The sequence below is a fragment of the Magallana gigas genome, chromosome 1, assembly GCF_963853765.1.
Source record: "Magallana gigas chromosome 1, xbMagGiga1.1, whole genome shotgun sequence".
In the NCBI taxonomy this organism is placed as follows: domain Eukaryota; kingdom Metazoa; phylum Mollusca; class Bivalvia; order Ostreida; family Ostreidae; genus Magallana; species Magallana gigas.
The window spans coordinates 41,362,214-41,382,617 of NC_088853.1; the positions used below are offsets into that span (position 1 = coordinate 41,362,214).

Consider the following 20,404-nt stretch of genomic DNA (forward strand, 5'->3'; position numbering starts at 1 on the left):
AGCGAAATCAATGTACATGTTTACGTGAAGATAGCTCATAGATACTCATCGTAATGATTTACAACTGTCTCGTCAAGCTGACACTTCACTTATTTACAATGGGGGGGGGGGGGGGGAGGGGTATGGTCAACAAATTAACTCGCAAATCTAAATCTAAGATAATCTAAGATCTAAATTTCAAGATATCATTTGTTCAGCTTATTATAAAAACGTTTATTAAGTAAAGAAAACAGGGCAAATATTAGACTTTTTAAATTTAAGAATTTTCCTGTATCGTTATATTTTAAGGAGCCCTTTATTTACAGGAAATTCAAAACAGTCTAAAAATAGCCAAAACCATCGAATCCTCTTAGCTGAAGTGCCATAGAGTACACATACGCGGCTCAAATTAATTTCCTGGTTGTCAAATAATTTTCTAAGGGTTTCTTTCAGTCTAATCTTAATGATCATTAATACAACACTTCTAATGCAAAAGGTACGTACAATTGTTTTAGCGCACCTCGCAATACTGATGTAACTAAACATGTCAATTTTTTCTAGAGTGGGCATTATTTATACAATGTATAATATATTTTTGCCCATTTAAATCTGTTCATGAATATATTTAAAATTATGCATTTAATCCTAACTAATCAATAAGGAAGCAAATGTGTTGATTTCTTCTACATCATTACAGAAATTGTATTACCTTTTCACATCATTATATATTATATACAAATCTGGGCTGCATTTTACAAAAGAACTTATGACAAAGTCGTAAATATTTACAGTCTCGTAAAATGATCTTTAGAGAACAAAATTGACATAAAACCATTTGTTTACAAATATTTCAATTCCAATTGTTATATTTTCCAGCCATGAGAATAAATTATTGATTAGTTGGTGATTAATCAGCATTCAGTAATTTGATCGTAACTTGTAAGTTCTTTTGTAAAACGCAGCCCAGGGCTGCATTTTACAAAAGAACTTACGACAAAGAGGTAAATATTTACAGTCTTGTATAATGATCTTTAAAGAAAAAAAATGATATCAAATAATTTGTTTACTAATATTTGAGTTTCGATAATTCTTTTTTCCAGCTATAAGAAAAATTTTTGAATTAGTTTGTGATTTATTAACATTCACTTATTTGGTCGTAAGTCGTAAGTTCTTTTGTAAAACGCAGGACAGATTGTGATTTTTTATAAATGTACGCACAATAATTGTGTGGAGTATAAACAAACAAAAATAAATAAAAAACAGAAACTTCAATGACGAAAAAGGAAATATTTAAGAAATGAAATACTGCAGATTACTTATTTTACGCCAGTACCTCAAGGGACTCAGACACGATTTGAGCTCAAAATTTTGAACTTTATTTTTCAATTTTTAAAATTTAGAATGGTTAATATGGGTATTTGTAACGCTTTGTCAACTATTGGGTTATAAGCAAGGTACAGAGTTTGGAATTCTTTGTTTTAAACAAAGACGAGCCTTGTTATTGTTTAAATGTGTGTTTTATTGGTATAATCTTCAATCTAATGATGTTCTCTTTTGTTAATAATATTATTTATAAACACATTAAACAAGTAACCTTGTTTTTCAGAGTCATTTTGTCAAAGAAATGGTAATGGCATACTTTATATTATTTGTAAACAAATATAAGACACGAGCTTTGTTTACATTACAATGAATCCTTACCTCTGTATATCTCTAAAACTTGAATTATAACATTCAAAGTTTGGTCAATCAATCAAAATGTGCAAGTATACCATTTTATATATGAAAAATTAATTTTCAAATAAAAAAAATTAATCTTAAATCATGCCCAACTCCCTTTAATTTTGCTATTCCACCTATCTTCATAAAATTCCGTGGAGCATAAAATCGCGAATTGTGAACATATGTCCGACAAAAGCGAGATGTTAAAATTCGAGAGATGTGCTTCTTCTAGCGATTCGACGCGGAATAATTATTCCTTGCGTTTAGTATTGAATCTACAGCAACATACTTTGCAATAGTGTCATATTGATTTAATACATTTTCAAAGATACAAACGATAAAAACCGAGACATATGTGGGTGTATTTCGTTTAACGCACTTTCCTCTTTGTCCGAAATTGTAGTTCCTGCATAAATGTTAGGTTTACCCATTCTCCGGTTTCAATGTAAAGCGGAAAGAGTTGATACATTGTTCAAGATGACCACTTAGCCAGCTATAAATATAGTTGTGTTGTAAAAAAAAAAAAGGATCATTGACATCCCGTGACTTCTACTTGTCATGATTGTACGTCCCAACATGGCGATTTTAACATGTTGTGGAAGAGTTTGTATCGTCAAATGTTGGGGTCTATTTTTGTGGCGCAATGTGTGTAGCTTTGGTCTACCAACCCACAGATCCACAGCTCAAATATTGCAGGAGGAAGGATTCTTTTTCTCAAAAATGAATTAAGTTTGGGTCATTTCCTAGTCAAACACATGCTTAAGTCTCATATGTTTAAATTTTTTTAGAAAAATGGGCTTGTATGCATAACTTTATTTTAGGTGTGTTAAAGACCACTTACATCTAACAGGAATTATATTGTCATTACACAAAGAAATTGACCAATGTTGGACAAAATTTTCAATTGATTGTACCAAATCATAGAACAGACATTCAAATAAATTCCAATTAAGCAAAACAAATGTTAGATTTATTTTCTTAAAACAAAAGCAGTTATGTGATTTTTTTTTATTGCTTAAGCCCATTATATTTATATAATATAGAACACAGTTTCCCATCACTATCAAAATCTTTTTTGATTTGTGTATTATATATCTGGTGAAAAAATAACATTTAACAATCGTACATCGGTTTATCAAATGTATTTAAATGCGCAAAATTGCAACTGCTTGCAGATAAACCATTTTGATAAGCTCAGTAATATTCAAAGACAGTCATTGAAATAACCTACAGATAAATTAAATTATCAGTTGATTTTGCAAGCACTGTAGATTATCAATATTACGCAAGTACTCAATCTATTGATTCAACCACTTAGCATAAAATTGCAATATTAAGTAATAAAGTCGCGAACACCCAATTTCATAATTTCATTTAGTTTATATCTATTTGGAAATAAAAGCGGGATTTAAAAATCCGCCAGATGTGCTCCTCGAAATTTAATGCGGACATTAATTGATCGCAATTAACTAGGAAACAGTACGGAGAATTGAGTTGAATATAAAGCGCCCGATTTGAAAGTTTTTTTTCCAGTGCAATTTTACGCAAAGAGTGAAATTCAAAATCTTATGATATATAAGTTAACACATCTTAAAGATCGTTTCGGCCTGCGGTGACCTTTAATTAAAATAATACATATCCTCAAAAGTTGTGAACCAAAAAAATTCACAAAAACAAACGTTGTGAGAAGACTCTTGTGTTCACTGTTATACATGTACAGCTTCTTATCAAAAATATAATATTGCATCATGCAGTAGATTGGTTCGAACATAATATTTTGTCTTAGAAGCCATTTAACATTTACTGTTGAAGCTGAGTAGTCCAAGATAATGACAATGCATTTTCACGAAATGAATAACTCTTTATTCGGTAAAGATGTGACAATATATCTAATATAAGAAATTAAATTCATCTAATCCTTCATATTGATATGTCCTGTTCTTGGTATATGGGGTTTTAAATATTATTTATACAACACGATATTGATATACAACGAATGTCTAGATAATTGTTGATGCTGGTTATAACATCCTGTTGTGTTTTTTTCGTTTTGTTTGTTTGTTTGTTTGTTTTGTTTTGTTTTTGCTCTTTGTTTTTTGGTTGTTTGGGTTTTTTGTTTTTTTTTTTGTTTTTTGTTTTTTTTTTTGTGAAACATTTTAGCTCGATTTTTGTTTCAGCGATTTGCACAAAAGAGGGGAGGAAATGGAAAAACGCATATTTTTACCGATGACATTTTGGTTTTCTTTACCATGGATAGCTTATACTTACGGTAACGTAAGATGTATTTTCAAGAAAATTGAATCGCATGACATAGCAATTCGTGTATGTGTACACATATACCATATTACTTAAGTACCCATGTTAAGCTGTCTTTTCAATCTTACAGAAAACATTGCTTTACGCAAATTAGCTATGCAGCAACATCCGTTCGTGCCTCGCGATCCCTCATACCGTATTTTCGATTTTTCCGCCTCTAATGCTGTGGATGGACTGAAGACAGATTGTTCTGCCTATGGAGGTCAATGCACACTGTCAGGGGTCAATAAACGTACAGCACTTTGGATGGTTGACCTTGGGTCCATTCTGAGCATCCATCATATTACCATTTACTATAGAACCGACAACATTACCTGGGGTAAGTATCAGAGTTTATATCTTTAACAGCTTCGATAATCTTGGCCAGTTTTAGGCACTATAATTTTCTTGTGGAGAAGAAGAGCTCTATATAGAGATATAGGATAACATTAAAATTGCAAAGCTAAATTATTCGGTTTTTTGTTTTTTTTATTGTCAATTAACAGCTTTTGATTAAAAATATCATATTTGAAATGTATGAAAGATTGAGAATTTGTTGACTATCAAGAACCCTTTACATGTAGATGAGAAAGTTCTCCATACATAATTGTTAAAACAAACACGCAATTATTAAGGTCTTCCGTTGGAAACGGAAGACCTTGTTGTTTTTGCTTTGTTTCTTTTCCTCTATTATTATTATTATTAATTTTTTTTTCTGTCACGTTTTCTCAAAAACGCTTCAGCCGATTTTCATGAAACTTTCAGATCTTATTTATGACAAAATTTGTAAGAAAATTACACGAGATTTTTTTGGTCGTCACTTCCGGTACCGAAATATTAAAGATTTTATGTTTTTGCTTGTTCACAATTTTTCTCAAAAAGTATTCCAGATAGGACTTTCAAATTTTCAGAGAAGGTAGAGAGTGAACGTCCGCAGTGCCCTTCGCATATCTAAACGTCCGCCGTCACTTCCGGTCGTCACCGGAAGGAAATGAAAAACCTTAATTTTTCAATTTTTTGGATTTGAATTTTTTTTATTTTTTCATTCGATAGAGACGCTCTGAAAACTTCTGAATATGAAATTCGTTTTAAACTCGATCCACGCATTCTTGAGATTTTGGACTCCAAATTTCTGAAGCGAGGGTCTGCGTAGCTCAGTCGTTAGAGTGGTGGACTTGTGGCCAGGCGACCCGGGTTCAGTCCCTGAGTGCCGAATCTTTTGTCTTTCTTATTTGTGTTTTGATTAATGGTTTTATTTTTAAAATGATGGATTTGAATGTATTCCGTTTTATTTTTGTCATAAATAAAAAAAAAATAGCGGCTTTTTTCAGTACAAATATAGAGCTCTTTTCTGTCAGCAGCTCTCTAAATTCCGACGCTCGTCGCATCGCCGACACCAAAGACATGCCGCCGAAGTGCCCCTGCAGTTCGACCGCATTAGAGTTCGCTGGGTCGCTTTGCCGGCATCAAAGAAATGCCGCCATCTCAATGACTGTATGCACACAATATTTAGCAATGCACCCACGTTATTCTACTCGGCTTAAAAAGGAGGACTGCTTAGTATTTAATCCCATATATAGATACACACATGCATGTATACATGCGATTATTGACCTAGGTTTCTTATATATTGATTTCCTGAACATTATAAAACACTATGTAATCTCTCTCTCTCTCTCTCTCTCTCTCTCTCTCTCTCTCTAAAGTACAAATGTTTTAGCATTTGAATAAGAATTAGTACAGGTAACATGGAGTAAAGTGGATAGTAGCTAAATGAACATTGGCATCAAAAAAATATACATATTTTATATCAAGTTACGGGATAATGTCTATGGATTCAAATAATTTAAAATGCACTGTTTAATGATTGTCTTCTTACTGATTGGAAGTCAACGCTAAAAAGTCATTTTTATTACAGATGGTGTACTTTTTCCTTTTTTTGTGCATGTCTATATACTGATACAAATCTGTTGCCTGTCGGGATTAAGAAAAACCTCCGAAGTTTATACACGTAACTATACAAACGAACGGGTGACTGCGACAATATTTAAAAACTGACCACCCGTTTATGAGTGTTTGAGCCTAAGAATAAATAGATGTAAAAAAAAAATCAATAGTTACATCTTTCAAACAACGCTTCAATATTGTTCTAACATATGTATTTTATTTAGAAATTGTGTAATATGTGATATTTAGAATTTGATATTCTACGTTTAATATAGAAGTCACCGACCGACCCCCCCCCCCCCTCCCAATTCATAAAATCATTTTGTTTTTCTGGCCCGATTTTACTTGATCTTTGATTTTGGGCCTTTAACTTCAACTAATTACCATTCTAGATTACTGTACTAATTACCAGACCAATTCGTTCATTAATAACAGAGTTATGAAGTTTTTGGCATTTGAGTTTCAATTGTCGTGTTTGACGTGTACTATAAAAAAATTCTAACTCCCAAGCCCTTCTTTTAATCCTAATGAAAATTCGTGAAAATGAACCTCGGACCCCATTCTTATTGTCTGTGAAATATGATTGAACAATTAAGACGAAATTTCTGAGATTTAACAGCGCTTATTGCCTATACGTGGAAATTAAATTTACACAGTACACCCACCGACCCCCCCCCCTTCCTATTCACAAAATCATTTAGTTTTTCTGGCCCGATTTTACTGGATTTGTCATCTTGAACTTTATTTTCAACCTAGTTCAAGTCTAGATTACTGTACTAATGACCAGAACTTTTCGTTCATTTTTAAAAGAGATATGAATTTTTGGGCATTCGATTTTCGATTGGCGTGCTTGACATGTACTGTAGAAAAAAAAATCTAACTCCCGAGCCCCTTACTCAATCCTAATGATATTTTGTGTAAATGTACCTCGGACCCCATTCGTATTGTCTGCCAAATATGCAGCGGATTGAACAATTAAGAATAAATTCCTGAGATCAAACGGCGAGTATAGCCTGTACAGAGACTTAAATTTACACAGTACAAGGGATGTAAGCAGCCGCGTTATATTTCTGTTGCATGTATATTTCTTGTTTTCCATTTTGTCTGTATCTACGATAGCGTGTGAACTACTTATGAATGTTAGAACTGTGGAAATTTCTGTCATCAAATGTTACCGAATAAATTTACGTGTTACTGATTTCGTTATTTCTACATTTATAAAGATTTTATCAATCCTGCTGAAATAGAACAGTCAAACATAATAGTAAACGACACGAAAAAAAATCTCAACACTAAAATACATGGGTAAAATGCATCAGTCATTGTTTTAGGACTTCCCCTAATTGTTGTTAACCGAATCCGAGATCCGTTGTTTTTCATCTCATACAAAAACTCAGCTCCTCTCCCGGGCGGAAACTCCCAAAATTCAAAGACAAATTCGGGAATTATTTCGCGTCAGCCATGTTTTGAGATACCTGAAAAGGTTGTGTGTTCTAATCTCGCCGGAGCCAAGATTTGCTCTTTCTCTCTATTACTTTCTCTCCTTTTTATTTCTTTTTCTAACTAAAATATTCAACATAAAAGGGTTGTTGGACTGTAGTACAAGTCGACAAACACTCTTCAATTAAGATTTAGACAAAAACAGTGTTTTATTATTAGGGTCTTCCGTCTTCAGCGGAACACTCTTCTATTCTTATTATTATTAGGGTCTTCCGTTTACAAGGGAAGACCCTCTTTTTTTCTTTGGTTTCTTTTTATTACAGGTCATTAGACCTGTTATTAGGTCAAAAGATCTCTTATTTAATATGATATAAAATGGGGCTGGTCCTTCAAATTAGGAATCCAACGGGGTCTATAATCCTTCATCCATCGCTCTTTTAGATCACATCTGCATTTCTTGATATGTTTCGTTGATGAAGATAAAAGGCAAGGTCATTTCCTCTTTCTAAAAATCGGACGGAAGACCTCCTCGTTGCTCGCAACGAGATCGTGTCTAGTTATTATTATTATTTTAAATTTGTCTCTTAAACTTTGATACAATATAAAATTAACACTTAAACTGTGAAATTATTTCAGGGGAAGTACATGTATAAAGGAAATGCAAAATATTCATCAGATATTGAGAAGCTTTGCAAGATTATACTTAACAATGGAATTCACTATTCGATTCATTTTCTTGAGATTTATATGTATTTAGAAAAACATATACCAAGAAAGTATCTAACCAATAAAAGATAAAAGTTTAAATGATTTCCTTTGGCAGAGAATGTGTAAAATACTTTAAAAATTGATAATATCGCAAGTAAAGTATATTTATTAGAATTAAGATATATTTATTTATTTATTTATCTACATAAAATTGATTTCAAGCGGATGTAATTTTGATATATTAAGTATGCATGGAAAAAAAAGTTGACCAGTCTTTAATTCAATTTTAATTTTATCCTCTTTGCCCTCGTTACCAGCAGACAATCTAACCAATTTATAGCCCTATCTAATTAATGTGTTGATTAGAAAAAACAGAATCCATCACACCACGATAAAATGATTTGAAAATTAAGAAAGGACAACTAAAAATCAAGCAAAAACAACATGATACCCCTCTTTACAGTAAATGACAAAATTAAAAGGGTCAAATAGTCGTGGCTCTTCTGGAGGGGATTCGATCTCTTAATGAAGAATATTTCTGTATTAAGATCTAAGAAGATGCTCAAATTGTCAAGCTAAAATATACAAGATTTTTCTTCTCTAAATAAAAGTGCATAGTTTAGAATACCATTCGTAAAAATATGAGGTAATCAGGCTCCGTAAGTCGTGTTTAACAAAAAAAAAATAAAAAAAATAACGGCTAACGACCAAATTAATGAATGCTAATAAATCATCAACAAATCAATCATTTATTCCAATGGCTGGAAAAAACGATTATGGGAATTGAAATATTTGTAAACAAATGGTCTATATTTTCCCCAAAGGTACAAGTAGTACGATACGACTAAATACTTCAATTGTATTCGAATTGCCCTTAGTCAATTACTTTTCGTTCTTGTAATTATTAACCCTGTATTGGCATTCGATTTTTTTCTTGTATTCATGAATATATCATGATTGTACGTTACCGTATCTGTATTTATTTTTTTCTCTTTTTTTCAAGTGAATTTCTTTTTTTTTTTTTTTTTTTTTGCTTTAACAATGTATTTTTCAATTAATAAGTCTATACTTAAGAAGTTATATCATTAAAGGAAAGTTTTGCTTTGTAAATTGTTCAGTTTCATGAAAGTATTTGTCAAAATTTTGCGCACAGAACATCGTATGAATATAAACTAACAGTTTGTAAAGGAAAAACAACGTATAAAGCATCTTATTTTTTTTTTATAATTTATTTCTTTAAAAAAAAAAACAGACATGCAAAACAGACATTCAATCACACACACACATACACACTTATGAATAAACACTGAAATTTATCATTTTGTGATTACTTGCTTACATGGGGAAAAAAATAAGTATAGAAAAAAAAATATTCATGATACAGTGTAATAAAAATAAATCAGATATCAGCAGCAAATATATCTTTCCAACTATCCCATAAGTTTTCAAAATATTGTAGTTTACCAGTTTGTCATCTTATTTGTTCAAGGTCCTAGCAATGGTTTTGTCCATAGATTCCTTGGGTTCTCTGTATTCATAATGAACACCACAGAGGGCAAAGATTTGGTATCATGTTTCCATGACACGACGTTTAATGACACGACTATACCGGCAGTGTTAACTTTAAATTGTACCACCCAAGGGAGGTACGTCATCTACTACAACAACAGGACAGCTACTAATTTGCCATCCTTCTACTCAGAATATGCGTTCACCGAACTGTGTGAATTTGAAGTATATGGTAAGTGGCTTCAGGTTAAGAGAGAGAGAGAGAGAGAGAGAGACAGAGAGAGACAGAGACAGACAGACAGACAGACAGAGAAAAGGAGAGACAGAGAGACAGACAGACGGACGGACGGACAGAAAGACACACAAAAGAAAAAGATACCCTTAAAGAGTGAAATAAACACTAACGTGTGTTTGGAAAAGTGTAAATAGGAAAAGCATAATGAAATTGACTATAATGCTTTACTTACCTATAAATTAAGATTTTTTCCGTAAACCTTTAACGTGTGACGATCTGTATACATAGATAAAATTATATATATATATATATATATATATATATACTATGATTTTTGCAGGCTGTTCCAATCCCGGATACTACAGCGAGAACTGTTCCATGCCGTGTCCACCCCACTGTGTAAACAGTCGGTGTCATATAGAGACTGGTCATTGCTTTGAATGTGAAGATGGATATCGGGGACCAATGTGTGAACAACGTATGTTTTGCACATTGACTTCATCATTTGGAATTTGTTGCCTCTTAAATATTGAAAATATGGATTGTGTTTTAAGAATTATCTTTATCGTTATCTCTATATATAGGAATCCATCATTTATTTCATAGTGTCTATCTAAAAGCATACACTGTCAAAGCCATGTTAAGGGATAAAGAGGAAGTCACAATACCTTAACAAATTCTCAAAAGTTTTATTATCAGAAACATATAAATGATTTCATTCATTATTTGAGCTTCAACAGAGTAATTAATCGTTTTAAAAAAAATTAGAAAAAAACGACGCCGTTTAGAAATGTATGTATTTACATGTACATGCAATTTACCGGATGAAAATTGAAATGAAAGAAGCTTATATATATCATGGGGTGCTGTGGTGTTTTATTCATTTTAACTTTTCTAGTTATGTTATATATAAACAACATGTTTTCTCTGTTATTGCCATAATTTTTGATACTGAAGACCCTGCGTTACATTACATTAATTACAAATTACATTACATTACAATTAACTGCATTACAGTTTGTCAAAACAACACATTTGGAGGTGGTTGTTCAGAGAGTTGTGGCCAATGTCTTAGTGGACTCCAATGTCACCACGTTACTGGATCTTGTTACCTTGGATGTGCACCAGGGTACTATGGAAGTCAATGTAAAACGGGTAAAGTCGATGACAAATTACTCTTACTCTTTATTTACGTTAAGCGGGCTCAATTTTCAAGACTTTTTTCAAACTGTATTGGTCTCCTTTGGAACAGCTATTAAAATTTAGGAAAATACCTTAATTCAAAAGATAAAATGTAGGGTTTTTTTCTTTACTGAATAATACTTTCTAGCTTAGCAAATTACAACATTAACATTTAGAAGATCTGATGGTTGATTTGTTAAACATCTAGCTTCCTTGAACACATAAGCTTACAAGTGAAACAAACAATTCCTACATTCACGATAATGATAGAGTTGAAAAGAATGGACGTTTAAGAGGATCCTTATTTTGATTAAAAAGAAAATTATAAACCCAACTCTTAACGTAATACATATTTTAAAATTTCTTTAAAATATTAAGATGTTGGACATCAAATCAGTTTCATTGGAAGATAAAACAAAAAAATGTTTAAATTTAAGAGACACAGTAAAAAAACAAACTGTGTCCAGTATTCATTTATCCGTTTTAAATGTTTACCAAGTTTCAGTATGCTATTTCTACATGCAATAGTACACTTTAATTTCAGAGCGTATGTTGTCGTGTTATAAGCGAGATAGAAAGTTCATAATTCTATGTAATGTAAACAAAGCTCAATTCATGATTTTACTTACATTTTGAAAACCCAACAAGAAGACCTAGTATGAATGTGAAAAACGCTAAAATCTGTTTTATTTTGTTCAAAACGTATTAGCGGAAAGAAAAATCAGCTTGAAAACGATCTTTGACGTATCAATTGAACTTTGTTTTCATAACAGAACAGAAATGTAAGCTCTGATTCTTGCTTATAACCCTTCCACTGACCCTCAAATTTTGGTTGATCATTTAAATGGCAATAATAAAACATTTGTAAACAATATAAACAGAAAAAAAAAATGAAATTGAACCAAAATGGTGACCCTTTTAGAAATAGAATAGCTATTTTTATATCTGTGGGTAGATAAAAACGGGTTAGTCGCTTTAGAGTCAGCTGACTATCTTTCCGTTTTTAACCAATTAAAATAATCTATTTTGTTAGTCCAATCAAATCAATGTAAATCAGATTGAAAGTTGTGATACATATGTACTTTGAATCTCTAGGTAAGTCAGGTGTAATTTTCTAAAAGAAAAAAAAAACAACCAAACAAAGAACTAGAGACAGTTAGTTAGTAAGCTAGTTAAGTAAGATAGATAAGATGTTAATTCATTTCAAAGTTTATGCATTTAATATTATTATACTTTTATGTAAAATACTAAAATCTGATTGGTTTAGACGCAGTTGATAATCCGTTCTACTACCCTCAGCGTTAGCAACACACTTAGCAACGGGTAACACAACGAATTGTTACATGCGCGTAAATCATGCGCGTACGGTTAACCAAAGAATTCACGTCATTCCTATATAAAAGCAGTAAAGTTTTGTTGAAAATTAAGACATTCAGTATAATAAAATAAATAGTGCCTGTTTGGGGGGGGGGGGGGGGGGGTAGGAGATAAAATTGACACCCCTCGAATATACCATTGTCAACCTCCGCTTCGCGTCTGTTGACAATGGTTTTCTAGGTGTGTCGATTTTAACTCTTACCCTCCAAAACAGGCATTATATATATATATATATATATATATATATATATATATATATATATATATATATATATATATATATATATATATATATATATATAGTGTTACCTTTGTGCAGTCAGTACAAGAAATAAATGCAAATAAAGCTAACGAATAAATATCATTAGTTAATTGTAAAGAGGGTACGATGGTCATGATAATGTATAGATTTTTTTTTGTTTCCCTTTGGAAAAAAAGGTTATCAAATAAGATACAGGATTTTTTTCTCTTACCTTATAAACGTTTATAGCTACAAATCATACAGTGTATCTTAATACTTCTAAAAGTAATATCATCTTATATTGAACTCTATATCAATTTTTTTTCTCTATCGAAATTTTCTTGTTAAAAATGATTAAACTATTAAAGTGAAATACATGTACATTAAGTGTTTTGATTATAAAGTATGTTTAAAATGGTCACTTCCTTGTTTTATTAATATCTACTAAATGACACCATATCGTTAGTTTTGAGAAAGAAAGAAATCATTAACTTTTCCGACTTATACAACCTTTATAAAAAGAACAATAATACACTAAACACCATAAAAGTCAAAATCTAATAATATATGTAATGTCAAAACTTAACGTTAACTGAAATAAAAATGAACTGTTATACTTTTTTAAAGAAGTTATTGATATTAACAAGTATAAATAATCTTCTAAAACATCTTACAGTCTAAACATTAAAAACAAAAACATGAATCAACGTTCGTTGTGATTGTTTGCACTCAACCTATAGAATAACGAGGGTATTCAATCCTTTGTGAACTTTTTCATGAAGTCACAATGATAATCGGTACGCGCTTATCGTTTGACGGTTTGTTGGTAGCATGTAAAACACAGGTAGTTTAAACTTTTTGAACAATTTTCCTTTATTTAAACGTAAATGTGTTATTAACGGCTATGTTAAAAAGTTCACCGGGATATGAACTTGGTTGGTACGGGATGAAATCTTCTGAGAAGCCCTTCAGATTTCACAGGATTTGATCACTTAACCAACAAAGGGTTGGTACGGGATGAAATCTTCTGAGAAGCCCTTCAGATTTCACAGGATTTGATCACTTAACCAACAAAGTTCATTTATCGGTGAACTTTTTAACTTGCTGTTTATTTCTTAATTGAATTGTATATCATAGAATGTTAAATAATAGAATGCAAGTTACAAAAAATATCATTATTAATAGTTTCACTTCCTGAACCACATCTATACATACTTAATGAAGCACCAGCTTAATTATGTCCTCAAATTGCTGAGGACCTTTAATATCCATTAAGCTTATTTTGCAAAAAAATGGCATATAAATATATATAGTAAAAAAACGATCAGTCTATACCTTCTTATTAAAACACGGTGACAGCGCGCACGCTTAAAAACATGCTTACAACGAATTATTTTCCATTCCGCAAGTCATTAATTACACTAAAAGGTACATGTACATTTGGCATAACGAATCCATTTTCAAAGACCTTGGTACTTTGCTAAAGAAGTGTTTTAGCTAATGATTTTTTTTTTGAATTGCAAAAACCAGTAGTGTAACAGAGAGTAATATCTCACTATAATTGAACTCGGCTTTAAATGAAAGGTAATCAATTGTGGTTATTAAGTCGATGATTTAGGCTACCAATGTCTTTTTTTTTTAATTTTTTGACCTTTACTATAGGTAATAATTTAAAGTGATACCCAAAACTATTACTGAAACCACAATATATAACAAGGTAAACTTCTGCTATTCAGTCAGTAAAATTATGACTAAAAAGTTACTTAAACATGACCGAAAAGTTAGTTAAAGGTGACTGAATTATGCCTTTCAGTCGCATTTCCAAAAGTGTTGGTTAACATTTACACATGTAGTTGCCTGTGTAATAGAACTCTATTAGGCGTATTATAAAAGAGGGTTCATATACATGAATATTTAATCAACTGTGTTTTCATTCAGCATGCCCAAGTGGGAACAACAGATCCAATGGCAACTGTATACAGGTATACCAACGCATGAATCAAAGATAAATATGAAGAAAATCAACTGGTTTTTTTTTTAATTGCATTTTTGTTTTGGTGGGGATTTGAGGGCAGGCGTTAGGTACCGTAAATGTACTTTATTCTAAATGCAGAAATATAATTTTCAATGCTGATTTTTATGGTTATCAAGAAGAGTATGTAACCAATGCCAAGATAACTAACTATATACCGTGTTGTTTATTTATGTTGGTTATTTCGTGTCATTGGATTTATGATTGCGTCAAGTTTTTTGTTTTTTTTTTAATTAACAACAAAACATTTTCTAAATCTGATCAAAGAAAAGATAAAATATTATGTAAAACCTAACAATATTTGATTTATTGAGCAAATTGGAAATACAAAATTCTCGTTTTCTGTTTTTTCAGTTCTTTTCGATGTTGTGGCTTTGATTTTTTTTTTTATATTTCAGATTTCTATACTCTCTCTCTCTCTCTCTCTCTCTCTCTCTCTTTCTCTCTCTCTCTGCCATATGTAATTCATTCGTTAGAGCACAGTACTCATCATTTTCTCTCATTCTTACTCATTTAGGATTCATCTCAGGAAAATAAAGAAATCGGAAGAAATAATCAAACCGGAAATATGATTATCTATGTTGCTATTGGTGGATCGGTAGGAGTCGTGTCTGTTGTAATTGCAGTAACTGTCATAGTGTACAAACTAAGGTAGGAGTATTTATGTATTTAGTGCACATATAAAAAAAGTACTATTGTATTGTATACCAATGCAAGTATCAGCCCAATAGAAAACTTTTTTGGTCATTGTAAGGCAGTGTTTTGAATTCCCATTACCAATTCTTTCTTTCTTGAAGTTGTCAAGGGTGTCTGATCCGCCTTTACTCAAAAACATCTTTCCAAGTCAAGGGTTTTCTACAGCGGGGTGGATTGTAAACTCTTGACTTGGGAAGACGTGTTTGAGTAGCAAAACGGATCAGAAACTGGGGAAGATGTACATTACCATTAAACTTTTTTTTAAATACAGTAATCTATACAAAAACTGTTTGATCCATTTCAAAGTTATTGCTTTTGGATGGGCATCTAAAAGATAATTGATTCTTTTATTCATCAATCTATCATTATTACTTGATTTTATATTTTTTTTTGTCAAGAAAACGAGTTTTGATCAGGCAGTCATTAACTTTGATTTAACACTCTCTTTCATAACAAATGATAACAAAGACGCAGTGGCAAGAAGGATCATCTGTCGAACACACAGGCATCAGGTGAGTAGACTACAGCTTTTACAAACACTTAATGATAAAACATACCAAAGATTCCTTATATTGTGCGAGAACTTTATTCCGCATTTCGGCCGTTTTGCATCAAATAGCAAGAATCTAAAATTCGCGAGACCTGATTTTTCTTTATCTTTGTTCCATTAAGTTATGAATTCTCAGAGAAATAGAAGCGATATTTTAAAATCCGCGAGATGTGTTCTTCGCGATTTTACGCAGATAACAATCATTTGCGTTTAATTAAGAATTTAAAGTAGTTAATATAAATAGTAAAAGTAGTAAATATAACTTGGAATTCAGCGTGAAAACGTACTAATATAAGTAATATATTACTCTTATAACTTATATTTCTCATCAATATTCTAATTACAAAACAAACGGGAATTTTTTCAGTCATTAATATGCCCCCAAAAAATCGTATTGAGTACATGATAAAACTTTTAAAAATTATACGTGTGATCTAGAATTGTGAAATAGTCCATTGAAAGCAAACTTAATATTATCATGGTAATTTATGGAGTGTATTGATCTCCATCGAGCTTTGTATAATGATATAGAAAAATACCGCCCAAAAAAAAACACACAATTAAAATTAATTTACACATGATCTTTATTATTATTATTATTATCATTTTTTTCCCTCAATAATACTCTTAACAGTTTACAGTTTAAAAAGAAAATGACAATAACAAACTGTAAACCAACTCAAAAATCCATTTATCGAAATACAAACTCAAAGAAGAGCAACACGGACCTCTAAAGTGATGTAGGGGGGATCAGGTACTTCGGAGGAGTGAGCATCCCCTGCCGACCCTCATATCTAGAAATCCGAAATAGATGGGTATTTTGTTAACCATCCAACTTCCTAAAATGATATTTATTAGAATAAAGCGTAGATATCAATCAACAGTGTGTTCACTTAAGGTGGAATAACACATCATCACAAAATGGCTCATTTCTGATCGAAACGACATTTCGTTTTATAAAACAGGATTTTATCGACGACAATACGTAACTTACTCAATAGCCTAGTAGATAAAGTATAAGGCTTATGATCCGTGTATTCCGAGTTCAAATCCAACAGGGGTTTTGTTGTTACTTACTGAATTATTTTTTTTTACAAATATTCCTTTATTATCCCAAAACTACAAATTGTTTGCTTATTTGACATATGCATAGTTTATTAATCATTAAATCTTTCATAATCCAATAATTTACTAATACATGTATTTTGAGTGACTTTCCCAGGTGTGTAATTGAACTTTAAACAGTGCATATGTGTTTTCAGATAAACAACCGAACAACGAGGACGTTTCCCTTCAATACGACGATAACATTCAGGACTCCAAGTGTCATGGAGAGTCATCTTCACAGAAGTCGGAATATTACTGCGAACTGGCGGAAACTGAATACAATGATACTGCAACTGGAAGAGCCTATGAAAATATCTGATTCGATTATGTCAATGAACTGTGTCACAATTATGTTCCAACCATACTCCCATACTTTTGGTTGAGTTCTAGTATCTAAATTTTGTTTGAAATGTATTTCCATACTTTTGAGTTATTTATATATTTTTGCTTGCATGAGTGGTCACTGGGTGTAGTAATACTACTGGAGAAAACCTGTTTAACAGGTATTATTTATTTTTAAATAAACTTGCTAAGTGGTTTGAAGAGTGAGGTTAGATGTATTCTGGGCGACACGCTGTGTGGACGTGTCTGTACTCTTGGTGAGATATCTTGGGCGTTTCCCATGCTGTGTGATCTTGGGAACGGCATCCCTGTGTGGGCTTATTTGTGTGAGAGAGATACAACCCAGTAAGTGTTACATTATTTCTATTTTTATGGTTGATATTAATTCTGCATTGTGAGTAGAGTTAGACTACAGGTATGTGAAATTGTAATTTAAATAGCTGTTATGTTACGGTAGCCCAGAATTGTAATATACTGCAGCGGTGTGTTTAATGAGTCAGTATATGTATCTAATTTCAAATAGGTGTATAAGAAAACTTATTATGCCACGTTGTTCGATATTTAAATAGGTGACCACGGAGTGGGCACGTGCACGTGGTGGACCATGTTATATCCGTGGAAGGACTTATGGTAGGACAATTAATATCCAAACCAAAAACTTATGCTTTTCCAGTCCTCCGGCACTTACCTTATGTGAGACGTCTTGTCGAATGCCATCTAGTCCATCCGATAGAACTGATGTCAACAACCTCCTAATTATTGTATATTTGTAAATAAATTGTGTTTGTTTTGTAAATTTTGTTTTGTTTGACTTACAAGGACCATCCTTTTACCAGATTGGTGAAATGTGTTAAGAACCTAGTATACAATTTGAATGCAATTGTGACATTTTGGTGGCAGCGGTGGGATTGTCTTTGTTTAGTCATTTTTTTGTGGTACTATTTGTGTGAACTACTCGCATATTTTTCCATTGTAATATGTTTTAGTACCTGTGCTTACTTTTGAGTTTTTTTTTTCTAATGTAGCAATTTTTTTTTTGAAAAACTCAAACATTTTTACATTGTATGTCTACATTTTTTCGCACGTTAAGCGGTTTGTTGCTCAATTTTTTTCTTTTTGAACATGGAATTCATTGAGTTGGGTACTAGATTAGGATTGAAAGATGAAGATTTGAAAGAGATTGAGCTAGAAACGATAAAGAGATAAACAGAGTTACAGATACAGAAAAACTCAGAGATAGCTGCTGCAAGTGCTTCTGCATAAGTCAGGCTAAACTTCCCAAACTACCAGTTTTTGAAGAAACTAATGACTGTATTGACTCCTATTTACAGAGATTCGAGAGATTTGCATTCAACGCAAAATGGGAAGAGTCCATCTGGGCCATCAATCTCAGTGCATTGTTAAAAGGTAAAGCTCTGGACGTTTATTCTAGATTACCTGCAGGTGAAGCTCTCAATTACGGATGTCTGAAGCAGGCGCTACTTAAGCGATTCCAACTGACAGAGGAAGGATTTCACTCAAAGTTCCGTAATTCTAAACCAGAACAAGAGGTCATTAAAGGATCAGAGAACATTGGAGCATATTTCCTGAGTCGGCATGTGGCAGAATAGATTAGTTTTAAGTGCATGAACTGTTCAACTTACGGCACATTTCATTTACGATAAAATGTTACAAAATTGTATTTTGTTCTTAGGAAAGGAGGTATTGTCACAATTATGTTCCAACCATACTCCCATACTTTTGGTTGAGTTCTAGTATCTAAATTTTGTTTGAAATGTATTTCCATACTTTTGAGTTATTTATATATTTTTGCTTGCATGAGTGGTCACTGGGTGTAGTAATACTACTGGAGAAAACCTGTTTAACAGGTATTATTTATTTTTAAATAAACTTGCTAAGTGGTTTGAAGAGTGAGGTTAGATGTATTCTGGGCGACACGCTGTGTGGACGTGTCTGTACTCTTGGTGAAATATCTTGGGCGTTTCCCATGCTGTGTGATCTTGGGAACGGCATCCCTGTGTGGGCTTATTTGTGTGAGAGAGATACAACCCAGTAAGTGTTACATTATTTCTATTTTTATGGTTGATATTAATTCTGCATTGTGAGTAGAGTTAGACTACAGGTATGTGAAATTGTAATTTAAATAGCTGTTATGTTACGGTAGCCCAGAATTGTAATATACTGCAGCGGTGTGTTTAATGAGTCAGTATATGTATCTAATTTCAAATAGGTGTATAAGAAAACTTATTATGCCACGTTGTTCGATATTTAAATAGGTGACCACGGAGTGGGCACGTGCACGTGGTGGACCATGTTTTATCCGTGAAAGGACTTATGGTAGGACAATTAATATCCAAACCAAAAACTTATGCTTTTCCAGTCCTCCGGAACTTACCTTATGTGAGACGTCTTGTCGAATGCCATCTAGTCCATCCGATAGAACTGATGTCAACAACCTCCTAATTATTGTATATTTGTAAATAAATTGTGTTTGTTTTGTAAATTTTGTTTTGTTTGACTTACAAGGACCATCCTTTTACCAGATTGGTGAAATGTGTTAAGAACCTAGTATACAATTTGAATGCAATTGTGACAAACTGTTTACTTATTCGTAACGGTTTCATTTTACCGAGTAAATTACATGTTAAAACGACCTCCTAGGTCCCGTTCAGGTGAATATGCCGGTCTATTTCTCTTTTAGATAGTTGGCCATTAGCCAATCAGAGAACTAGGGATGAATCATGTATGTAATAAGTAATTTGTCGGCATAATATTATTTTTGTAGAACCCTTTACTAAATTCAATCATGGCAAACATGGCGCTGAGTTGAAATCTGATATAATTCGGCATTATTATAATTTCGTATACTCCCCATGTTGGCGTTTCCTGTGTAGCTTTTCTGATACATGCATGTTTTCCCCATGAATATTTTATCTCATGCATTTATATATACTCTGTACTAAACTTTTTTTTCGATATTTTTGTACAAGCTCAACATCAATATATCTATATATATATATATATATATATATATATATATAT

General features: G+C 32.2%; 2 protein-coding genes across 9 annotated transcripts in view; one reads left to right on the top strand and one right to left on the bottom strand.

Moving 5' to 3' along the window:
* Window positions 1-20,404, bottom strand: part of LOC105333541 (scavenger receptor class F member 1-like) — a 53,576-nt gene that overhangs the window by 15,700 nt on the left and 17,472 nt on the right. The window lies entirely within an intron of this gene.
* Window positions 448-19,865, top strand: LOC117681006 (uncharacterized). Of its 2 annotated transcripts, XR_010708006.1 has the most exons (11): window positions 448-475; window positions 3,879-3,970; window positions 4,088-4,336; window positions 9,581-9,832; window positions 10,176-10,313; window positions 10,853-10,990; window positions 14,574-14,617; window positions 15,185-15,318; window positions 15,832-15,875; window positions 17,176-17,707; window positions 17,932-19,865. XR_010708006.1 is itself a non-coding variant. In XM_066067330.1 (10 exons), exons 2-10 carry the CDS (start codon window positions 3,904-3,906, stop codon window positions 17,337-17,339), a joined length of 1,230 nt encoding a protein of 409 aa, XP_065923402.1. In that variant the 5' UTR covers window positions 448-475; window positions 3,879-3,903; the 3' UTR covers window positions 17,340-19,865. The 2 variants fall into 2 exon arrangements, 1 of the variants encoding a protein (XP_065923402.1); XM_066067330.1 differs by having other exon boundaries at window positions 17,176-19,865.

Coding starts and splice junctions, on each gene's coding strand:
- LOC117681006 (XM_066067330.1), top strand. CDS start 3,904: ATGGAAAAACGCATATTTTTACCGATGACATTTTGGTTTTCTTTACCA. Junction 4,337..9,580: donor AACCGACAACATTACCTGGG/GTAAGTATCAGA, acceptor TATTTGTTCAAG/GTCCTAGCAATGGTTTTGTC. Junction 10,991..14,573: donor TGGAAGTCAATGTAAAACGG/GTAAAGTCGATG, acceptor GTTTTCATTCAG/CATGCCCAAGTGGGAACAAC.